Raw genomic sequence first — 22,824 nt, forward strand, 5'->3', positions numbered from 1 at the left:
TAGGGCAGGGTTCTTGCTGAATTCCCCCAGACAAGAGGGGGGTTGGACATGGGCAGCACCTTCCTTAAATGCCCCTAGTTTCGGCAAATGGTGTGCCTGTGGGGTGGTGACTGCGGCCTGTGGCCAGTCCACCTGGCTGGCCCGTTCCCCAGCCCAGCTGAGCAACGGTGTAGGTGGAGGCGTGCCAGCCCCTCTAACACACTCCGTGGTGATGGAGCCACTTTGTGTGTCTGCTAGAGCAGAGCCCCACGGGGCAGGGCTGGTCCACACCGGTCAGGATGCCTCTTCAGTGCCCGGAGCAGTACCCAGTGATGGAGGTGCTGGCAGGATCCTCGGTCAGCGAGCTTGGGGCAGTCCAGGGGCTCCTCCGCCCTGGGCTTTCCATGTGAGGGGGCAGGACGTGTCAGGACGGCGCTGGCATTCCACCTGAGCTTGGAGCCTGCTCAAAGAACACGGCCACACTCGGCAGAAGGCAGAAGCACATATGTCCACGCCCGGACGTGTACATGGCGCAGACAAGCTCCTCCCAGGAACCCTGGACCGGGCATCCTAGCTGAGTGCCAGGACCCTCCCCTCCCACCTTCTGCAGGGCGCACCCTGAGGGTTCTCCTTCCCCCCTCCTCCCTGTGAACCACCACACCCCTTGCTTCTCACCCATCTACCAGCAATCAGGCATGGTCTCCTCAGGGCCCCATCTGCAGACAGGGAGGTAGAGGCAGGGGACTTATGTAGGGTGGGCTACAGGGCTTGGAGGGAGACCCCAGCAGAGCACTGCACCCAGCTCCCATCTCTACCCAGGGGCCTCCCGAAGACCCACAGCACCCTAAGGACTCATCCTGCCCCCATTCTCCCCACGACAGGGCGGGCCACAACCCCCACCTCTAGCCTTGGGACCACATAAGCTGTCAGGGCCCAAACCCCTCCCCCGAGGCCACACATGGCCATTCAGCTGTGTTCTTTGGCTAGCGAGGTGGTTCCTAACGTTAGAATGAGCCACCATTTCAAAATCTCCAGATCCATAGAAAACCAGCTGCTCTCAGCAACAGAGACCATACAGGACCCTGCTCTCCTGTCAGCAATAAGGGTGGCTATGCCCCCGCCCCCGGACATGGCACATGTGGTCTAGTCCCCCATACCAAGTGGGTGCCTCTCCAGCATGCACCCCCTCAGGGTCCAGTCACTTTGAACCCAGGGCCAGCCGTGACCCCAGGGGGCCCCTCTGGGTTCAAATGGTTCAGCAAGTATGCAGGGGACTAAGGGGTGGGGGTGGTGACCAAGGGCACCCCCGGGCTCACTCATGGTGGGGCCATTTCGCCTGGGGAGGCAGTGGGCCTTGACGGGGGCTACGGTCTTCCACCCTTTCCTGGTGACCAGCGCCCTATTCTGTTTCCCCTACTCAGGTCCTTAAGTGCAGAAGGGCCTGGAAAGGCAGTGGTTGCACCAGTTCCACCCACCAGGCTCGCCCATGGGACCAAGAAGGCAAAGATCCCAATACTGCTATCCTCAGATCAGGAGGGTTCTGGGAAGGAAAGAGGGGACAGTGGGGGACCAGAGTCCGTGACAAATGTGCAGCATGCAGTGACCCCTTCCTGAGCAGGAGCTCCGAGGGACATAGCAGGACATGAGGGCTTGCCAAGACAGTTGGATGACTATGGCGAGTGCGGACCCCCCGAACGCACACCACGTAGCATGGTGAGCTGTGTAAAGGCCACACACCCCTCCTTGGGCACCCCCTTCCCTAGGCTGCCTTCCTGCCACACAGGAGGAACGCAGTGAACAGGAAGCAAATCCAGATATGCACAAAACCACTTGTCACAATAAATCATTTCACATATGACACACACTCGCTGCTGCTGTCGTAAAAATAATGGCACGGCACTTTTTATTTTCTTTAATCAGAAAAATAAGCCCCACATTTCTGGGAGACCCTGGGTTAGGACCAGATGCCTGCAGGCCCTGCTCTGGGCATTGCGCAGCAGGGAAGCCCCCACACCCAGCCAGTGGGGACCCTGGAGGGCCAGCAACCTCATGAGAAAATGGGGTTGGTAGGGGGTACCTCCAAGGCCTCCAAGAATGGGATCAGCACTGGAGCAGCTGTTGCAGCCCAGTGAAACTAGGCACACAAACAGCTGCTGAAGCCCCGCCAGGGCCCCCACCAGGTGGCTGGTGCTGCTCTCTAGAAAGGGCTGCAACCCCCTGCCCCAGAGACCCTCAAATTCTGGAGGGTCAGAGCTGAGCACCAGTGTGGGACTGCCCTGAGCCTGGGATCTGGGGTGAGGGATGGGCGGAGGGCAGAAAAACCCTGTAGTGTGAGGTCTGTCCCACAGGGAACCTCCTGGGGGGCAGGGGCAACAGCTGAAAGCCGCACGGGCTGAGTGGAGCCCAGGAGGAGGCATTCCAAGAATGGCCCCAGCCCTCCCGGTCCAGAGCTTGGGGCACGGCCCTCCTTGTCACTAGCAGCTCCTACTCGGCCACAGACAGCCCTGAGTGCCCCGTGCGTCTGTCCCCTCCCTGCATTCACAGAACCCTGGAGGTGGACGCGCGACGTCACCCTTTGCCAGAGGGAGGTGAGCAGGACCCCGTGGCCAGGCTCCAGTTGACCCTCATTCTGCCTAGGGGCATGGAATGCACACAGGCCAGACAGATTCAGGCCCAGGGACGGCAAGGCCTGCGGCTGGCAGCCCCCACGTGCGCACACACATCCGCACACACTTGCAGGGACGCACACCCATGGAGGCGTGCACAAGAGCTCTCACGTACTTCTGAGGCACACAGACACAGAGGGATCCTCCAGTGTGCGCCCGGGCCCCTGGGGTAGCCGTGGTCACTCTCCTAGGAGGGTGCGCATACAAAGCGGCGGGCACAATGGGGACAGGCATGGCAGGGAGCTGGGAGGATGCTGGGGAGGTCCTCTCCTCTCTTCCTGATGCAGATGGGCCTCAGCCTGGTGGCAGCCCTGCAGGGGCTGCCTCTGCCAAGCCTCAGTTTCCAACCACAAACAGCCTGGACTGTCTGTAGAAGGCCTCCGGCCAGTGAGTCTGGTAATACATGTGCCTGCACAGCCACCCAGAGTAGTCTAGGAAGTGGGTGTCAGGCTCCGGGACTGACAGATGGGGCCTGGCGGGCCACTGCAGGGGTGGAGGATCGAGTCCGTCGTGACCTCAGGGGCCTGCAGGGCCGGCCCAGGGCCAGAAGTGATAGCTGTGGCTCATGGGCCCGAACCAGGTCCAGCAGTGACCGCCGTGGCTGGCTTGGGGGCCCCAGGAGGGGCCGGCGGGGTGGGCCTGGCCGGCCCAGGAGCGACGGGCGCTCAGGGATGGGGAGCAAAGGCTGGGGTTTGCAGGACTGGCTGGGGCCCAGGAGGGACTTCAGGGGCTGGCAGGACTGCTCTGGGCCAAGGAGCAGCCGCTTTTGTTGGCACGGCTGTCCAGGGCCCAGGAGGGAAGGTTTTGGGGGGCCAGGGTGCTCTGGGGCTTCAACTAATTGCTGGGGTTGACTGAGGCCCAGCAGGGACCCCCTGGGGCGGCTAGGCTGTCCCAGGAGGGACCTCCGGGGCTGGTATGAGGCTAGGGGCACCCTCCTGGGACAGCAGCATTGGCCTGAAAGTGAGCTGGCAGGCCGGCGGCGTGGACGCAGCAAGAGGAGTGACTGTGGGGGTCGGCACCGCTGTCCTGAGGCTGCCCTGCTGGGCTGGCCACGGACACAGGGGGCCACCCATGACCGCACGGGCCAGCAGCGGTGCCAGAGGGCCAGCAGGGAGCGCAGGGGCCGGCAGAGGTGGCAGGGGGCCAGCAGGGAGCGCAGGGGCCGGCAGCGCTGCCAGGGAGCCAGCAGAGAGCGCAGGGGCCGGCAGCGGTGCCACGGGGTCAGCAGGGAACGCAGGGGCCGGCAGCGCTGCCAGGGGGCCAGCAGGGAGCGCAGGCGCCGAGAGCGCTGCCTAGGGCCTAGGAGCGCCCAACGTGGCCGGCAAGGCTGAGCCAGGAGTGGCCGCTGTGGCCGGCAGTGCTGATCTGGGGCTGGAAGCAGCTGCTGTGGCCGGCAGGGCTGGCCCGGGCCCAGGAGTGACCGCCGGGGCTGGCGGGGCTGACCCGGGCCCAGAAGTGACCGCTGGGGCCAACGGCCCTGACCCGGGAGTGGCCGCTGGGGCTGGCAGGGCTGCCCAGGGTCCGGGAGAGCCCGACGGGGCTGGCAGCGCTGACACGGGGCTGGGAGTGACCCCTGGGGCTGGCTGGGCTGGAGCTGCTGCTGGCGCTGGGCCGGGCCGTTCGGGTCCCAGTTGGCTGGGAGCGGCCCCCCTTCTGGGGAGCACACCTGCATGGAAGAAAGAGCACGTGTCCACCTGGGCAGGTGTGCCTGCAGACCCCCCAACCAGCCCAGGCCCCTGAGACATGCTGCCCCCTCACCAGCAGCCCAATCCCCACAGGAGTTGACTGTAGAGTGTGAAATGCCAAGAAAAACCCCTCTCTGAAAAGAAGGCGCAAACCATGAGTCCCTGAGAAGGAAAGCAGCGGCACCTGGGAGAGAGCCACCCCCCTCCCCCCGCCCACCTCCAGGGCTCTGGTGACAGCAAGGACAACCCTCCCACCAAGGGCCCGGCTGGGGGCCGCTGCGGAGGGAGGCCCCTGGGTAGGGCTGCTCCCTGCACCTGGACCCCTGACCACGAGTCACGTGATCCCCCCACATGCTGTATCCTACAGAAGTGTAGCAGATGGAGAACACCCAATGCTGAACCTGGCCCCACACATTACAGACACGCTGGACACTCCGTGGTCGGCGGAGCCTGACAGACGCAATGGGGAGACGGGGCCAGCCTATCAGCGGGTGCACCCTCCTGCCCCAAGTACATTTTCCCCACCAAATCCCTGGGCTCTCAGCTGGCCTCTCTGGCTGTGCGACCCCCCAGGGGACAGTCTCCTATCTGCTCGGGACCTGGGCTCACGGCGAGCAGCTGCCTTGGGCCCTAGTCCACATGTACCTCAATCCCTACGCCCAACAACAATGGAGCACGTTGCCAGGCGGGCCCAGATGCCGATGGTGGTGTCCAGGTGCTGGGGTGGCCCCAAGGGCACCCAGGGGAGAGGACACAGAGCCCACAGTTCTGAGTGGGGGCAGGGCCCAGTGCTCACCTGCTTGGTGGGCTGCAGTGGGACCTTCTTCTTTCCCCGGTCGCAGGCAGGCTCCAGGTCCTGCTCGGGGCTGCCAATCTCCAGGGGATGCCCGTTCTCACTTGGTTCTGCAGATGGGCAGTTTTCTGCCTCGCGGGGCTTCTTGGCAAGGCGACGTTCCCATTTCTCCTTGCGCTCCTGTGGCTTCAGGGCCATGTCCTTCTGTGAGTGAGGAAAGACAAAGCTGGTTAACTGGCAGTGACGCATGACCCCCTTGTGTTAACCCACCAGTGACACCACACAGACCATGCTATGCCCTGAGGGTGGGTCCCTGGGCATGTGTCGGCACCTACCTAGAGGTGCCAAGCCCTTGAGTAAGCAGTCAGGCTGGGGCTCACACCTCAGGAAGATGGGCAGATGGGTCAGGTGAATGTAAGTGGGCCTGTCAGGACTAGAGGGCTGAGCGAGTGATGTGGAAACAAAACTGGACCAGGGGCTATGTTTCCCAAGGGGTCCCAATCGGTCACGGGGGGTGGGGTGGGGGAGCTGCTCCATGACCCAAACTGGAGCAGGTGCTAAGACCAACAGCTGTGCTGGCCTTCCTAGGGGTACCCCTTGGGTTCCTGAGCTGAGGGCCATTGCCATAGCAGCTGACTACTATCCCCTGGTCTAGAGCCACCCATGGGTTGATCTGCCCAACTTCATGTAGCCGGGCATCCTGACACTATGGAGGCCTATCTGGGAAACCAGTCCCTGACTCAGCCAGCTGTGCAGAACTTCAGGGACACTAGACCCCTTCCCTAGAATGGGGACCTGTGCCCATTTTGATCATAGCTGCACCTGGTCCCAAAGCAGGGAGTGACACCCAGGGGGTATTTACTGAGCACCTACTGCTGTGCTAATGCCAACAACAGTGTGTGTGGGGGGGTCTCTCATGCCCTGTGGGGTCCCCACACCATGGTGCACAGCTCCTACTGTGTAGAGGTGGTCCTGCCAGTGAGCCCAGAGCCCAGGACAGACTGGCATTTACTGGTAGTGTGCAGGTGCAATGCCACCCACCAGCCTCCTATTTGGGTCCATGGAGTAGGGTGGGAGATACCGTCTCCACTGAGCTGCTGAAGAGGGAAGGAACCAGCTGCAAGAGGCCCAGAAGATTCTGAAAGTATTCACCCGAGAGGAAGGGGAGGAGGGCCTGAAAAGGTGATGCCCATGGCTGAGATGCTCCCTGGTCCCCACAGGAAGTACTTCCTGAGAACTTGAGGGGGATGTGCCAATGCAGCCAGCCCTGACCATGGCAGCCTCTCCCAGGGCTGGCCTCTGTTCTCAGGTGAGCACCTGGCCCCAGCCAAGCCTCAGAGGCTTCAGTCTACGTGGGCAGGTGACAGAAAGAACCAACGCCCCAGCCTTTTGTGGTCCCCTGCCCCGGCGATGGAGACGGTGACACGCTGTGCTTGCTGGGTGGGGTCCTCCAATCTAGCACCAGGCAGCCACAGCAAGTTGCCCCCCACACACACACAGCTCCTCCTGATGGGTGAGAGGTGCCACAGTCCCCAGAACTGATGAGGTGCACCAACGCGGCTGGCCAGGCTAGAGCTGCCCTTCCAGCATGGACGCCGCATGACTGCCCTGCTGTGACCCCACAGCCTGGCTGGGAGCAACCATGCATAGTGGTGGGCTGCATCTGCAGGTGGCAGACTTCTCTCTTAGGGTGGAACACTCCTGAGGGGCCTGGGCCCAAGTCACACAGACTGAGGACAGCCCCAGCAGAGCCTCCCACCTGTCAGGACACTAAGGGGCTGGATATGCATCCTCCTCTATGAAGAGGGGTTCACCCTGCATCCCTACCCCTACCCAAGGCTCACAGAGGGACAACGGAAAGGGAGAGGAGAGCTGGGCTGCAGAGGCACCTGTCCTGGGACATCGGCAAGGCTGGGAGCTGTCCCTTTCTTAAGCTGTTCCCAGGCCACACAGCTCTGCCCAAAGCTCCACAGGCTTTGGCCAGGGTAGCAAGTGGATCCTCACTCCTCAGACATGGGACAGACCCTTTCCCACGCTCACCTTCTGGACACTTCTGTGGGCTGCTACATTTATGCAGCCCCTCCTGGAGTCCCAGTCAGATGCCCTCATGCCTCTCTGAACCTCTCAGAGCCCCAGCTCATCTCAGCCCAAAGGGGCCGCTCCCCATACACCCTGACGATGGAGCCCCTACTCACCATAAGAGCTCCCAGCTCCTGCCCTCTCTATGGCTATCGGGCTGATCGCAGACTCTGGGGGTCTCCCTGCCTCTGCATATACAAGGCTGGCAGGAAACACTAACTATGCCAGCTCAGCTCCAGGCACCCGTGAGCACCCCAGAGGGGAGCTGGCTCAAATGGACAGCAGGGCAGACCACGCAAGGAAGCTGAAGGGAAGGGGCCACGTCAGAGCTGCTTAGGGAGGGCTCCTGGGCAGGGCCTGGGACACCCCTCTCCCCAGAGGACCAGCAAGTGCAATCACCCTGAGGTGGCGAGGAGCTGAGCCCTATGCTCCCTCTTGTGCCTGCCTCCCTGGCTCCACTGGTCAGCATATAGCCACAGGGTTCCCTGGGGAAGAAAACCGAGGCAGTCCCTCCAGGGACAAGAAAGTCTGGAGACTGTAGCTCATTCTCCACGTGTGGGCACTTAATACTTGCTGACTCCTGGTGCCCCCACGACACACGGGCACCATACCCCCTTAGTCTGTCACTCTTAACTCATGGCTTTCAGGCCTCCTGTCCAGGGCCAATCTTGCTGCTACCAGCCAGTTCCCTCCCACACAGGCCATAGGAACAATGAGGCCCCACAGTCCTCGCCTTTTCAACCTGGACGCTGACACCCAGCCGCAGGCTGCCAGAACCTCAGCACCACACTGCCCACCCTCGAGGTCCCCGCCTGGCCCCAGTCCCCCATCGTGGTACAGAGGGTGGGCCCAGCAGGCTGTGGTCAGAGACCTGCAGAGAAAAACCAGAGCAACGTGCTATAAGGGGTGCATCAGCCGGGGCTTCCCAGAGAAGCAGACCAGCAGGATGCGTGTACGCGGGGAGCCTCACTAGGAGAAGCTAGCTGCACAGCTCTGGAGGCCCAGATGCCCCAACCCCTGCTGTGGGCAACTAGAGGCCCAGGAAGGCCAGGGGTGCAGCTCTCTTCCCAGGGCCGGAAAAGCCTCCCTCCTAGCTCAACGGGGTAGGTGGGAGGAGCTCTCTCTTCCTTCTGGGAGAGTCTTTTTGTTCTACTCAGGCCTTGGCTGGATTGAATAAGGCCAAGAGGAGCCCATCTCATTCAACATACAGATTTAGAAGCTAGCCTCACAGGTACCCAGAACGTTTGATCAAAAGTCTGGGCCCCAGGGGGACACTGACCACACCGGGAGCAGGTATAGACACTACCTGATGTGCACGTGGGTAAGGAAACAGGAGTTTGAGGTGCCCCACCACGCACGGGCATGCACATGCACGATGCTCACGTGTGTGCCCCTACCCCGGCCTCCACAGCCGGTGTCTGCTACAGCTGAACTGTGTGGGCTCCTGGGCCCCACCCCCTCCTGGCCCTGACATCAGCTTACTCAGCTACCAGGTGTGTCCACACCATGCACCCCCCCCCCCCCCACGGGCCACCTACATCTCCGTCTTGCCACGGAGCCCTGTGGGCCACCTCCTCCTACATATGCCTCCACAACAGGCACGTCCTGAGGCACTGTGGGCTGAGCCTCACTTTCACAGAGAGAGCCACTAGTTCGCAGGGAAGGAGCAGGAAGCCCTTCTAGGACCTTTCAATCAGTTAAAATCACAGAAGCAGCTTCTAGCCTGGGGACAGCCTCTGAACTCCCCTGTCAGAGCCCGGGAGATGAGAACGGGGATGGCCTGACTGTGCATGATCAGAAGCACAAGCAGATCCGCAGGATGTGTCAACGTTTCATTACTAACTACGAAACCTGTGGGACACTGGCTGGGCTAGGATCTAACAGGCACTGGTAGTCAAAACAGACAAACCCACGGTGCAGGGACGGCAGGGCAGACACACTGCAAAGCAAGCACAGTGACCTGCCAGCCACAGACCTCGGTGGGGGGCTCCTCCCTCTCAGCCCTGCCTTGGCCCCTCTGTGGGTTCTGGAAGGGCCTCAGGGCAACTCCAGGCCACTTCTCCACACACAACCAGTCACATCTTTCATGCAATGAAAGTATGTAGCACTCAACCACAAATCATTCAACGCATCACATTTTCTGTAAACCTGTTATATTTGTTTAGTCTTTTTTCAACAAACAAAAAACCTAGATTGTTAGAATCCTTAAAATACCGGTGACGAAGCCTGTCTCCTGGCCTAGACTCAGTCCAGCTCAATCTTGGCCCCAGGGCAGGAGCTCCTGCACCTGGAAGAGTACGGGAGCTGGGAAGCCATTTGCTCCCAGCCCCGCAAGGGTTGAGCCAGTAGGCCCCGTGCACGTGGAGGGACAGCGACACCACAGGACCTCTCCTGGCTCACATGGGCAAGAGGCCTTGTGCACAGGGACCCAGAGGTGGCCACCCCCGCTCAGCTACTGCCTGAGAATGACTCCAGGAGTCCCTGGGCTTCACAGAGCAGACCCCTATACTGTGTACCCAAGAGGCTCTTGGTCACAGGACTCAGCAAATCCTGCCATGGGACATTGCTGGGACAAGTCTGGCTGGCCCTTTCCTGGTACACCAGGACTGGGGCTGGCCTTCACCCGTTATGCTGACCCCATGTGAGCTTGGGCCAGTTCCAGAGGCTCACCCAAGCTCAGGCACACACTGCCACAGTTCTGCCCCCACTGAGCCAGCAGTGGGAATGCTGGCCCTGAGTCCCAATCACGGCTCTGCCTGGACTGTGGGGCCTCTGGGTAGGGTTCCTTATCTGTAGATGGGGCAGCAGCTATGCCCAGACTGTGGTGAGTGTTCTGGCAAGGCAGAGCCAAGAGCCAGGGCAGGTCTGCAGGCAGAGACTCTCTGGGCAGAACCCCCAGGGAGGGAGGCCAGGTGAGTGGGGGGCTGGTGTCTGACTCTCAGGATACTCGGTGTGCCTACAGAACTGGAGGACCCACTGAGGCTGCAGCAGTGGTTTGGGGTGAGCCAGGACAAGCTCCAGCAGTCCAGGGCCGGGCTGTATCCTCGAGCTGCTGTCTGCTTACAGACCCACCAGATGTGGCCAGGCACACCCTAGCACGCATGCCTACACACAGGGTGGCCCTACAGAGGGGGCATGGCCAAGCGCTGCAGCCCATGACCCTTGAGGCCTGAAGTAGTGCCCCCACAGTGAAGCCCCCAGCACCCCAGTAGCAGCCAGGCCCCTGGATCCTCCACAGACCAAAAGGGGGATCTGACGATGCCATGAAATCAATGATTACATTTTCCTGTAGCAATTCCATGGGGTTATTTTTAGCATCACCAGTTAAGATCTCTAATGGCACTTCAGTAAACCGTGCAGAGATAAAAGTAATTAGAACTGGCAAACCCAGATTCAGATTCTCACTGAGGGCTGAGGCTTCATGGTCTAACATGGATCTGACCTTTCCAGGCTCCCAGATTCTGCAGGCAAAGGCATGGCTACACCCCTCCAGCCAGGTGGGTATCCTCTTCACTCCTGGAAGCAGCCTGAGCTTCCCAAGTCACGTAGAACCTGCCCCTCACTGCCAAGCATGGGCACTTCCTTGGTCGGGTGGAAGGACCGGCCCACCTGACCTTACCTCCCTGTTGCATGGCTGGGGCTGCCTGTCTCCCAGAACCTCTGGGACACAGGAGCCCCCAGCAGACCTTGCAGGCTGACGGTTCTGTCAACAGCTCTCCCTGTTCCAGAAGCTCAGGCCAAATTCCACTCACCTGACAGGCCGTCATCACCCACCTGGAAGCCCTTCTGCACCCATCTGCCCCAGGGCCTTGGCACAGTGGCTCCCTTTACCCTGGTATCTATGTGGCTCACTCTCCTTCACCTGCAAGATTTGACTCAAACTTCACCCCAGCTCACCCCTGAGTAAAACCCAGCCCCATGTTCTCACTACCCTTTGTGCTATGACCTACCAAGCTCCAACCCAGAGGGCAGGGACCACCTCTCCCACCCCAGCTAGGAAGGAGGCAGCTTGTCCACTGCCCACCAGCGACTGGGACACATACCCCCCACCCCAGAGTTGACCAACTATCCTTATCTGTCTGGGACCAAGAGGGCTCCCTGGGTGTGGGAAGTGTAGTGCTAACGATGGGGAAGTGACAGAGAAACAGGAGGGGGGGTGTCCTGTGAACCACAGCAGCACTTCCCCTATCTCGACAACCTCCCCTAGAGTCCCAGGGAGCTGAGGGCAGGATGGCAGCAGAGTGGGATGAGAGAGCCCATGTCCAGGTGCAACAAAGCCTAGGGTGCCTCTGACACCTGCTGCTGACCACTGTTCGAGAGTCAGACTGACTCTGAGCTGGCCCTGGAAAGTCCCTGCAGGAAACCTGCACCCAGTGGTCCCTACCCTGGCCTGAGAGCATATCCAGGTGCCTCCTCCCTGGCCTGTCCCCTCCTAAGCTCATACCCACACCAGGAGGACTCCCCATCATCTACTCCTCCCAAACAGCCCACCTGCTGTCCCTCCATGGAAGGTAAGGCATCCTGCCCAAGAGGTTCTTCAACCCACCAGGCTGTGGCTACCCAAAGCTAATGCCACCCTCGAAGACGATCCTCTGAAGGCCTTGCTGACACCTCAGTTGCCCCAGAACCTTCTGGAATCAGCCTTGTGCACCAGGCCCACTCACTGAGCTCCCCCTCAGCACCCCTGCTCCTGAGTGCCCCCCTATACTGTGCTCCATGCACTGGAGCACCTGGCAGGACCAGTATGGCTTGAGGGCAGATGGTCAAAGACCCGGGAGTTGGGGAGTCAGTCCAGGACAGCCTCAGCAGAACCACCACACCTTTGTCACACCTGGTGCTCAGCCTGCTAGCAGATATCCTCCCCTTCCGTGGCTCTGGAACACTCATTCCTTTACATGTCCATCAAGGCTGCAGCACATGCTGAGCGCTTGCTGGGGCAGAAGAGGTCACCTGGAAACACAGGACCCCCACCCTATGGTCTGGGATAAGTTAGACAGATGATGATGACGACAGGTGCTCCAGACAAAGGCACGGAGCCTGAGGCAAAGAGGCAACCAGGCCCCATTCCAGGCCCCCTGCCCAGGTCTGCAGAGCATGGACACATCCTCCCATGTCCACTGTGACTTCACACTGTGACCCTGTATTGCCTACCCAGGCAGCCCTCTAATCCACACTCGACTGGAATCTTGAGGTTCACAACTGCTGTCTCGGCCCCTGTCCAAGCCCCTCCCAGCCCCTCTACATACAGAGGGCATGCCAGACACTCGCCTGTGACTGCCAGGGCTGGCCTCAGGCTCGCTGCTCTACAAACTCCCCCTCAGTCTCTGGGACCTGCATGGCTGCTGCTCAGTTATCACACACGGAGGGGACTGCCCAGGGAGGCCAGAAGCCAGGCCCACTGTGGCTGAAGCATCCCCGGCCTGTGTTGTCCTCCGGTGGGGGACTGAGATCCAACCTCAGGGTTAGCTCAGGAAAAAGCACTGGAAAGGGAAGGGGGAGGGAGACAGGAGCATGTGGCAGGCACTTCCAGCTCATCACCCCCACTCCCCAGATGAGGAAAGTAAGGCCCAGAAGAGACAGAGGCCACATGGTGAGGAAGAGAAGTGGATCTAACCAGGTGTCTGGCCTAGGCTCCCTCACTTCACTGTCCTCTTCAGCTGGCCAGGAGCAGGGGGAGGCTCAGAAGCACCCTGAGCCTGCTCTGGAAGACGGGATGGGCACAGCAGTGGGAAGGCCTGAGGAAGGAGTGCCCAGGGCCCCAGATGACAGGGTGGGCAGGGCCAGGCCTCATGGAGAACATGAGCTCATTCCATGGGTGACAGACTGGGGCCCCTCACTTTATCCAGGAGACAGGGCTACACGAATCCCTGAGAAAGACCCACTGGAACTACAGGTGGAGCCAGGTACTGAGTGTGAGCCACACAGCAGGTGCAACAGTGTGGCTGAGGATTAGCTAGAGGCTGGCTGGGATCTGAGGACCAGTAGGCGGGGTTGGGGTGAGGGGTCAGAGCAGATCCCGAGGGGCCATGTGGAGGCTCTAGGTCTGACTTTCAGCATCCCTGCACATCACAGTGGGTTGTGGCCTCCGGGTCCTCCTTGTCAAAGGGGTACCAGTGGTGGGCCCTTCGATGGGGCAACTCAGGCGCCCCACCCAGATGGCTGCTCTGCGCCCTGTAACTACCTGATACCCTGCTCTCTCCAGAGTACCCTCCCGTGTCTGGGGCCCACAGGCGCCTGCAGTTGGGTCAGTGTGTGTGTATGGTGCCGCGCCTGCCCCCTGTGTAGAGTCCAGGGAGAGCACCCACCCCAAACAACTGCTCCAGTAGAAGCAGAGCCAGGGATCACTGAAATGCCTCACTAGGCAGAGTCGAAGCTGGACAGCTGGGCACGGAAGGGTGCGGGGAGGGCATGGATATGCCCTGCCAGGCCAGCCTGGCCTCTCTGCCAGGGGATCCCTCCTCTACAGGGACACAGGCATCCCCCAGGCCCCACACATGGTGCGCACACACACACACACACACACACACACACACTGTGTAAGACAGGCAGGGATGGTCTACACATGCTAGGCTGGGTACCAGGGTTCGGAACCAGCTCTACCCTACATGCAGCTTCAAACAGAAGCCCGGTACACAGAGTCCTGGTGAGCTGAATAAGGCTGGTAACTCGTTGGTGAGTTTTCTTCCTTTAGCTACTTGGGCAAACCAGGGCACCAGAACAATCTCCATATGGAGCTGGAAGCAGGTATCATGTTTGCCCAGAGCCCCCAAAGCATTCAATTCCACATGGGATTCAGATTCTGGCTCCCAAGGGAGACAGTGCCTCGAGTGCCCTTGGGGCCCTAACCTGGTCACCTCCTCAACCTTCTGCAGGCCTCTCAATCCAGATGTCCCACCTAGCCTTGCCATCCTCCTGGGCTAATCCCTGTGGGCACCTCCCAGCACCTGCCCAGCCTACACAGCCTCATGCCGAGCCTTCAATCTCCTTTCTGGCACTCGCCAGTCTAGTTACCAATCTGCATCCTGTCTGGAGCCAACACGGTGGCTGGCACAGGGTCTGGCACATAACTGGCACTCAATAAATGCTCAGTGATCAGTCACTCCCTGTGAGCCACTGGTCACTTCTAAAGGCCTAACGCGCCCCAATATGTGAGCCTGCCCTGCCCTGGGGCAACCACTGCCTGAGCCCCAGTGGACAAGAAGCAATGAGAAGACATCCTGAGCAATGGTCCAGGTAAGAGGGGGATGCCACAAGCTGCACAAAGGAAGGGTTATCTAACCCAGCACTGGAGAGCGCTGACTGGGTCACGGTCTGGCTGCCCAGGCTTCTGGGAGGGTGCACCTAGGGGTTCTCAGCAAAGGAGCATGGGCAGGTGACCATGAACACAGCTACACTTCCACCTCGGGCAGTCAGCAAAAGCCTGGTGCCTCGGCTTACCCCCGGTTCCCTAACAGGGCTGGCCACAGCCCCCACCCCTGGGAGCTCCATGTATAGCATGTGAACCACAGGAGTCAAGGCCAGGATGATGGTGGCTCCCAGCAGGTGCCATGCCCAGTGGCTGTGCAGCTGTTGCCACTCTGGCTTCCCTGAGAATATGACATGCCCAAGCCCACGGTGGGAGTGGCTTCCAGACTCCAGGGTCCTTCCTCCAGAAGGCAGCTACTGTCCACCTGAACAGAATACAGGCGAACAGAGCCCAAGGCCTCACCCCCTGCCAACTCACAGGTAGCCCTGCTCGGCGGCAACTGTCCCAGACCAGCCTGCTCAGGGCTGGGGCCTAGGGGGTGGGGGTGGGGGGGCACCCTGCTAACTCTACTTCCAGAAGCGGGTCCCATGGACCCCATACTCATTGCCTGCCTCCCCGCCACAAATGGAGCTGACTGGGGTCTCTAACTGGCCACCAGCAAATGAAGCTGGAACACCAGGACCCCAAGTGTGGAGAGGAGCTAACGATTCCTGTGCCATTCGGACTGTTCCAGAGCACAAGAGAACATGCAACAGACACAAGACAATCTCAGACTAATTTTATATGAGAATACAGGGCTAGGGGATCCCTGGGTGGCTCAGTGGTTTAGCGCCTGCCTTCGGTCCAGGGCGTGATCCTGGAGTCCTGGGATCGAGTCCCACATCGGGCTCCCGGTATGGAGCCTGCTTCCCTCTCTGCCTGTGTCTCTGCCCCTCTCTCTCTGTCTATCATGAATAAATAAATAAGATCTCTTAAAAAAAAAGAATACAGGGCTAAAAACCCAACTAAAATATCCACAAAGCAATCTGACACATGACTGCCAACATGACCTGGAATTCAGAGACAGCTTGACATCACCGGGTCCAAAGAAGGATGATAATCATCACATAGGGGTGCGAGTAAGGCCCATTGCTCACTTCTGGTGCCAGTCCAGACACTTTCCAGGAGGGACACCATGTCCACGTGAAAGGTCACATACAGCCGTGCTGAGGCCAGGGGAAGCAGGAGGCCCCCTGGAAAGGACGGGGGTAGAGCTGCTGACAGAGGCCACAAAACAAGAAGGGAGATGAGCAGTGACAATGCTATGTTCCTGGCAGACGCCACAGCAGCCAATGGGAAACCTGGAGACTCCACTGGGCAAGTATCCAAACTGAGAAGGGAACCTGCTTGTGCCTGGGCACCACACTGCAGCGACCTATCAGAAGGCAGAGCGACCGAGGTGTGAGGCGGACAAGTGGGCCATCACATGGACCCTCAGCAGGAACAGGCCTGGTGCCGCAGCTCACGGATGACTGTGTCTCCGCGTATCAATGTGAACAGCACACCACCGTAGGCCCCCCAGGCCCAGGTCTGGGAGCTTCTCTCTGGAAACAAGCATGTGTACAAGGAAGTGCCAGGTGGGGAGACGTCAGCGAGTAAACCCACACTGCCCAAGTCCTCATGGTGGGGGGGGGGGGGGGACGACGACGACGGGGACACACAGACATGACAAGGAACAGAGGACAAGCCAAGAGGGGCTGGTGGTAGCCCAGACACAGGGGTGGAAGACTCCCTGCTGGGGAAGGAAGTTATGTGACCAGAGAGTGAGTCCCTGACACTGTGGAAAGAGTCCTATGGGCAGAAGAGAGAGCAGTTAGCAAGGGCCAGAAGTGTGCCCATGTGTATGTCTGAGGATTCTCAGGGTGGGGGGGAGTGGGAGGAGAGGGAGGGGACCTAGATGTAGCTGGAGCTACAGAAGTGAGAGGCTGGGGGGCCTGGAGGGGGCCACTGCAGGCAGGGTTACTAAGCTGCAAGTTTAGAACAGTGACAGGCCCAAGAAGCTAAGGGGGTGGTGCGGACAGGGACCAGTTCTGTGAATTCATGAGCATTTGCTGCCCACTGGGTTGGAGGTATGTATGGGAAGGGACTGTCCTGCAGCAGGCCGTGGACAATGGAGAAAGGGCACGAGGCCCAGGATGGGGTTTCACCATGTGTGACCAAGGGGCCACATGCAGGCCCATCCTCTGCTCTGTCCAGGCCACAGAGCTGCTGCCCCAGATGAGGTCTAAAGCATAGACATATACAGAGATCTACACGTGTATGGACACATGTGCACACATACCTGGGGCATGGACCTTACACACACACACACACACACACACACACACACACATATGCTGTGCACCTGACACTGTCTAGAAACTCAGAGAGGGCAGGGGGAAGGAGGGCTGTGGCCTGCCACTGGGGTGCCTCCTGGCCCAGACTGGGGAGTATAGCCTCTAGGTCCCTAGTAGAAGGGTAGGAGTGGGGAGACTTGAGGCTGCTACCTCTGCCACCATCAGTCCCACACATCACAGATGCTAAGGCACAGTGGGCAAGACAGACAGAGAAACCGAGGCCCAGAAGCCACAAGTACTGTGTACATGATCCCCAGCCAAAGAGGAGCAAGGGAGTGGGCTGGGGTGATGGAGCCCAGGAAACAGCCCCTGCTCACCAGCCTAGGGCTTGAGACCCTCACCTGTGCCCTGCAGGGGGTGGAGGGGACAGGGACAACAAGTTGGCCAGCAGACACACAGGGCCACCACCCACTGGGAAGACCATGGCCACCTCCACTGTGCTGTGCCATACTGTGTGAGTGTTCACCGTGGCATTAGCACCGTGACAGGTGTACAGTGACAGACCAGACCCCTCCCAGCCCGTGGATGCCACAGGCTCTGCAGACTGTCACTGATGCCCACAATGCTCAGAGGGGTAGCCTTTCCCCAGAGGTCAGACAGCTGGCCCAGGGCAGCAAAGGGAAGACCATCCCTTTAGATGCTACAGAGACCACTGTCCCCTCTTCTCAAGCCCCGATTCTTCCCAAAGAGCATCCAGAAGATGTGACTGACATTTGGGTGAAGACTCATGAGATTTCTGTCGTCTAGTGCTGTGGTGTGTGGATCCCAGATGAGAACTCTGCCCCCCACCCCCGAGCTTGTTTCCTCATCTACTGAGTGGGCATGTGAGGACAGCGCCCTGAGCAGCAGCTGTCAATGTCACCACTGTTCCCACGACACATCTTCCCTCAGGAAGGTGCTGACCCGCACAGCAGGAGCCCAGTCCAGGCTCCTACTTCACTGTTAGCAAACAGCTGCTGCCCAGGCAAGGGGGCAGAGGAGGCTGTGTGATGGCTTTGCTTTCACCGACCTGAGGGGTCCCCCTTGGAGGGAGCAGCCTCCCCCACAGCAGTAGCCCTCAGGGCAATGGGGGAGCAGATCAACTGCTGTGCAGCCTAGGCAGCCTAGCCAGCCTAGCCCCGGGGCTGTCCTCCATGCCATGAAGGCAGGCAAGTGCTCCCACTCTCAAGTCTCAGTCTCCCATCTGGAGTGTAGCAGGCAACCTGAAGTAGGTGTTCTGGCTGGTAGGCATGGACACTACTCTGTCCCCCTCATGGGAGGGCTGCGCTGGGCACACATACAGCCCCCTGATCAAGGTCCCCAAGGGTGGGACCAACAATGCAGGCTCTTCTTGCACATGGACAATGGGGCCACATCCTGAGCCCCCCACACTCCTGGCCCTAGCAACCAGACCTAGCATGATCGCGTGCCCCTTGCTCAGGGGGACACTGAACACCAGCTTGCAGAGAAATCACTACCACTGAGTGCCCTGCATGGGCCCGGGGGGAGGGGGGAGTTCTGGCCCCTCCATATGGTCACCTCCCACCAGGACTCGAGTAGCCTCCACCGCCTGCCACAAGGCCCCAGCCCAGCCCCAGCATCTTAAGACTGAGGGAACTCGGTTACTTCCAGCAGAGATGCCCAGCACATGCCCAGACAGCATCAGAAGCTGGGCGGCCCACACAGCATTCACTGGCTGATGTGGTCGTGGGGAGGCCAGGGCAGGTTTCCCAGCACAGCTGGGCACAGCAGCTTGCATCTAGTTTCAGAAACCCATTGTATGGATTATCAAAGCAACACATACCGGTCATTGTGGGAAAAAGAATTAGAAAAAGGACGTCACCGATTACCATGTGTACAATTTGGGTGTCTTCCTTCTCACTTTTTACTCCTGGATACACGCCTCCTAGACACACGTATGGAGGTGGGAAATAACCCTTTCTTTCTAGTAAACATACGTGCATAGCATACTCTGGCCAAGGCAGTTACTGAAGGTCAAGGCCAGAACTCAATATTTTTTCAGGATGTATCTTTTCTCTGATACTGATCTTTGAACCAGCTCAAGGCGTCTTGCTGTTCTGAAGCAAATTAGCAAAGAATCAAAGAGATGCCAAACCAGAAGGGTGGTTTCCACTGGGTACTAGTAGCACACACTCTCTCAAGAGGTAGGCACTACCTAGAGCATGGAGGGGAAAGACTGGTACACAGGCACACAGACACCCCTGAGGGGAAGTGCTGGGAGGCGCACAGTAGGCCTGCTGGGCTCACCAGGCTCTTGCCTGCAAAGCAGATCTCCCAGAGGACCCAGGGGCTAGCACAACCTGACCTATGGCCTAATGGGTCCCTCTGCCATTAAGAAGGATCAGGAGGACCCTGTCAGAGGACCTCAGTTCTGCCCTGGCCTGCCCCTTACGGGCCTTCCCATTACCTCTGGAGACAGACGCGTCACAGGAAAGACAGCCCCTGTCGTTGTCCCCCCCCCCCCTCAAATCACAGAACCTCTGTCCCACTGCCACCTGCTCACTGTTCCCACTCTGTGGAACAGTTAGAAAGCTGATGGGAGGACCAGGGCTCTGATGTGCAACCCCTGCCCATGGGACATACCCCCAACTCAGATGCTGAGCGCTAGCTGTCCAACCCAAAACTCCATGGAGATAACTCCATCCCCAGGGCCTTGTACACACTGGGAGCCCGGCCAGACCTGGAAGCCCCCTCCTCCATCAACACCACCACTGTCACATGCATGTGTCCACAGCACCGCACAGAGGTGGCCTGGGATCCTCTTAGCCACCCAAGGAAGGGACTTGTCTTCCCTTAGGAGAAAACACAGGGAGGTGCTGGAAGAGTGGGGTCAGGGGCCTGCCTGGGGCATGGGGGACGGGGCAGGCTGCATCCTCAGGACAAAGGTAAGGAGGACTCTTGGACAGTGGCACTCTTCAAACATTCTGAGCAGGTCGACACCTAACACTGGTTGTTTATGCCCTGGGGGATGGCAGCAGTTTACATCCCTGTGCCATGGCAGCCCTGGCAGAGCTGATACTGGGCAGGCTGGGGCCTTGACATTCATGGCACTGGGCCTCAGCGTCCCCATCTGTACAGTGGAGTTTGAGGACAACCAGAGTCAGAACAGTGCCTGGTCGGGTACATGTTCACTGCATGCTGGCACTCAATGTCCTAATGAATTATCTGAACTCTGGGGAAAACCATTATACTTCAGCAAAAAAACGAGTCAACCAATCTAGAAATTATGACTGGTACAGAAGTCCCGTACTTTCCCGGGCAGGTCAATCCCTCCCTGGCTCAGTAGTGCAGAAAAAGGTGCGTGGTGACTTGGCTGTGTGAACACCAGGCAGAGAGCAGACTCAGTCTCACTATGATCTGATGGGGCTGCTGGGAGCCTGCAGAAGCCCCCGAGCCCAAGACTGCCCTCTTGAGTGTCCCCGATGCCAGGAGTACACTGAAGCTGCTGCAGCACATGCGTTCTACAGCTTACTTCAGCAGGGTGCAGTGACTTCTGGCACAGCCTTGCCCAACAGGAGTTTCTCCTCCCACTCGTTCACTCCACAAACACGTATGGGGCACGGGGACCTCACAGAGCACACAAGACAGACATGGTGCCCGCTCTCTTCCAGCTTACAAGTTTTGCCGGGGAGAGAGCCCAAAGAGAGTGTAAATCACTAGATGGCTTCAGGGAGAGTGGTCACTGACAGAAAGGAAAGCAGGTGAGTGGGTGCGGGTCCTGCTTCAGGTCACTGAGGAGGGCCTGAGTAACATCTGTGCTGAGACACGAAGGTTCCAAACAACCTTGGCAGAGGGGACAGCAGGTCCAGAGAGCCCGAGGCAGCAGGACATCAAGAGGCTAACATGGTGACACAAGAGGATGTGCAGGGTGCAGGGCAGGTACACAGGTGGAAGGTGGCTGGAGGAAGCAGGCTCAGAAGCTGCAGTGCAGAACTTATCCACACCTTCCCATGCCCCAAGTGTCTCAGCTGGGGAGCCCCTGGACTGGAAGCCGACCAGGCCCCCCAAGTGTACACACAGAAGACCGGGCTGCGGTGGAGGGCCGGGTGGCGGCCAAGTGCCCCACGTCTATGCATCTACCTGTCCCTGGGCCACCAGCACCTGACCCTGCTCTCCACAGGCCTGGCACACCTTCAGGAGAGGGTGCACAGTGGGGACCTGCACGTAGGCACTTCCCCACCCCCAGAGCTTGGCCTCTAACCAGGGATTCCCAGCCTCCAGCCCCCAAGCCCCAGGAAAAGGAAGGGGGGCTGTTAACCGAGCAATCTCTGGGACCCCCAACCCAGCGGATGGTGGTGATGCAGGGTGAGCGATGCGGGGCACCCTGGACGGGGGTATGCTGGCGGGCGCCGGCAGGACTATGGGGTCTGGTCAGCGTTTCTACAGCTCTGGGGGACAGTGGCGCCCCACCCATCCAACTTGCCAAATGTGAGCGTCAGTACCCACCTCCTTGTCCACTCACCTGGGCTCACGCAAGAGGGGCAGTGTTTGCTCAGCAGACACCGCCGGGGATAACTCAGCCAGACCGGCGCTACGCTCGGCCTCCTTACCAGGCAGCAGTGAAGCGTGCTCGGGAGGGCTCTGACCGTCCCCCCGGCGCCCAGCCCGGCCTGCGCGGACACCTCCGAAGGGCGACAAGAACCTCCGAGCACCCACTGCAGCCCCGCCCCCGCCGTGGCCCGCGGCGCCACCGCCCGAGCACGCCCGGGCCGAGCGCAGACCCCGCGGAGAGCGGCGCGGGGGCCCACGGCGGCGCCGCCTGGAGACCTCCCCCCGCCGGCGGCCCCGCGGCGGCCGCCCCACCCACCTCCAGGGCCTCGAGCGTGCTGAAGCTGGCGATGGCGAAGCCGTCGATGACCTCCTCCTCCTGCGAGCTGGACTCGCGGCGGCGGCGGCGCGGGGGGCGCGCGGCGGCGGCGCGGGGCGGGGGCGCGCGGGGCAGCCCCGCGTTCTCCTTGCCGGGCCCGGGCTCGGCCTCGTCGCCCGACGACGCGCTCAGCTCACGGCCATCGCGAGCGGCCTCCCGGCGCCGGCCGCGGTCCCTCTGCGCGCGCGAGCGCCGGCTCTGGCGGACCTTGGCCTCCATGGTGCGCAGTGACCTTGCAGCCGCGCCGTCGGGCTCCCGCGCTCCCGCTGCCCCTGCCGCTGCGCTACGCGGCTCCGCCGGGCTCGGTGCGAGCCGCGCGGGCTCCGGCCCTGGGCGGCGGCGAGCGGCGGGCCGGGCCGGACATGCCGCGCGGGCTCCCTCAGCCCTGGGCCCGGTGCGGCCTGGGAGCCCCGACGCGGGCGGCTGCGCGCATCGGCGGGGCGGCCTGCGCTCAGCGGCCCTCGGCCGCGGCCCCAGGGGCGCGCCTCATGCGCTGCGGGGGGCGGCGGCGGCGGCGGCGGGGCCCGGGCTGAGGCGCCGTGGCCCGGAGGCTCAGGCTCTAGCTGAGACGGCGACGGCGGCAGTGGCGGCGCCCGGAGCCGATAACAACTGACGTACTTCCGCCCGGCAGCCAGCGCCAGAGGAAGTGGCGCTGCGGCGAAGCCCCGCCCCGGCCCCGCCCCGGCCACGCCCCTCCTGCACGTCGCCGAACATGCCCCGGCTCGGCCACGCCCTGGACACGCCCCGGACACGCCCTCCAGCGCCCCGCCGAGGCCCCGCCCCCTGCGCGCTGCGCCGCGCCGCGCCCCGCCCCCGGCCTGCAGGCTCCGCCCCCCGGGGAGTCTGGGAGCCGCGCGTGTCCCCGCCCCTCAGCCCGCACCTGTGCTGCGGCCCCTCCGCGCGGGAGGTGCGCGGTGCACCCAGGAGTCTGCCGTCCTTCAGTCGCGTCGGACACGTGGGCGACGGGCACGCTCCGCGTCCACCCGAGCTGCGGGCGGGGGCCAGGGCTGGGCTGGGGTCCCACTGGAGGCGTTCCCGGTCTCCGACACCCTCCAAGTCCTGCCCACGTGGGGGTGTGTGCAGGGGGGACGCACCGTCCCTGCCCGAAGTGAGCGTGTGCAGGCGGGGTGCAAG

The 22,824-nt window shown here is 60.9% G+C and overlaps 1 protein-coding gene across 25 annotated transcripts in view; it reads right to left on the reverse strand.

Annotated features, from left to right (window-relative positions):
• Positions 1-22,286, reverse strand: part of FBRSL1 (fibrosin like 1) — a 77,174-nt gene extending 54,888 nt beyond the window's left edge. For 23 of the 25 annotated variants that reach the window (XR_011994612.1, XM_072722550.1, XM_072722549.1 and 20 more), the window contains exons 1-2: positions 21,631-22,286; positions 5,127-5,327 (exon numbers count right to left, since the gene is read on the reverse strand). Coding sequence is in view for 23 of the 25 variants with exons in the window: in XM_072722550.1 (XP_072578651.1) it covers positions 5,127-5,327; positions 21,631-21,909 (480 nt within the window). In the remaining 2 variants the exon portion in view is untranslated. Of the gene's footprint in view, positions 1-1,854; positions 4,312-5,126; positions 5,328-21,630 lie in introns of those variants that run through there. The other 2 variants (XM_072722551.1, XM_072722548.1) reach the window with 2 other exon arrangements.
• Positions 22,287-22,824: the final 538 nt, after the last annotated feature.

This window comes from Vulpes vulpes, chromosome 10, assembly GCF_048418805.1.
Source record: "Vulpes vulpes isolate BD-2025 chromosome 10, VulVul3, whole genome shotgun sequence".
Lineage (NCBI taxonomy): Eukaryota > Metazoa > Chordata > Mammalia > Carnivora > Canidae > Vulpes > Vulpes vulpes.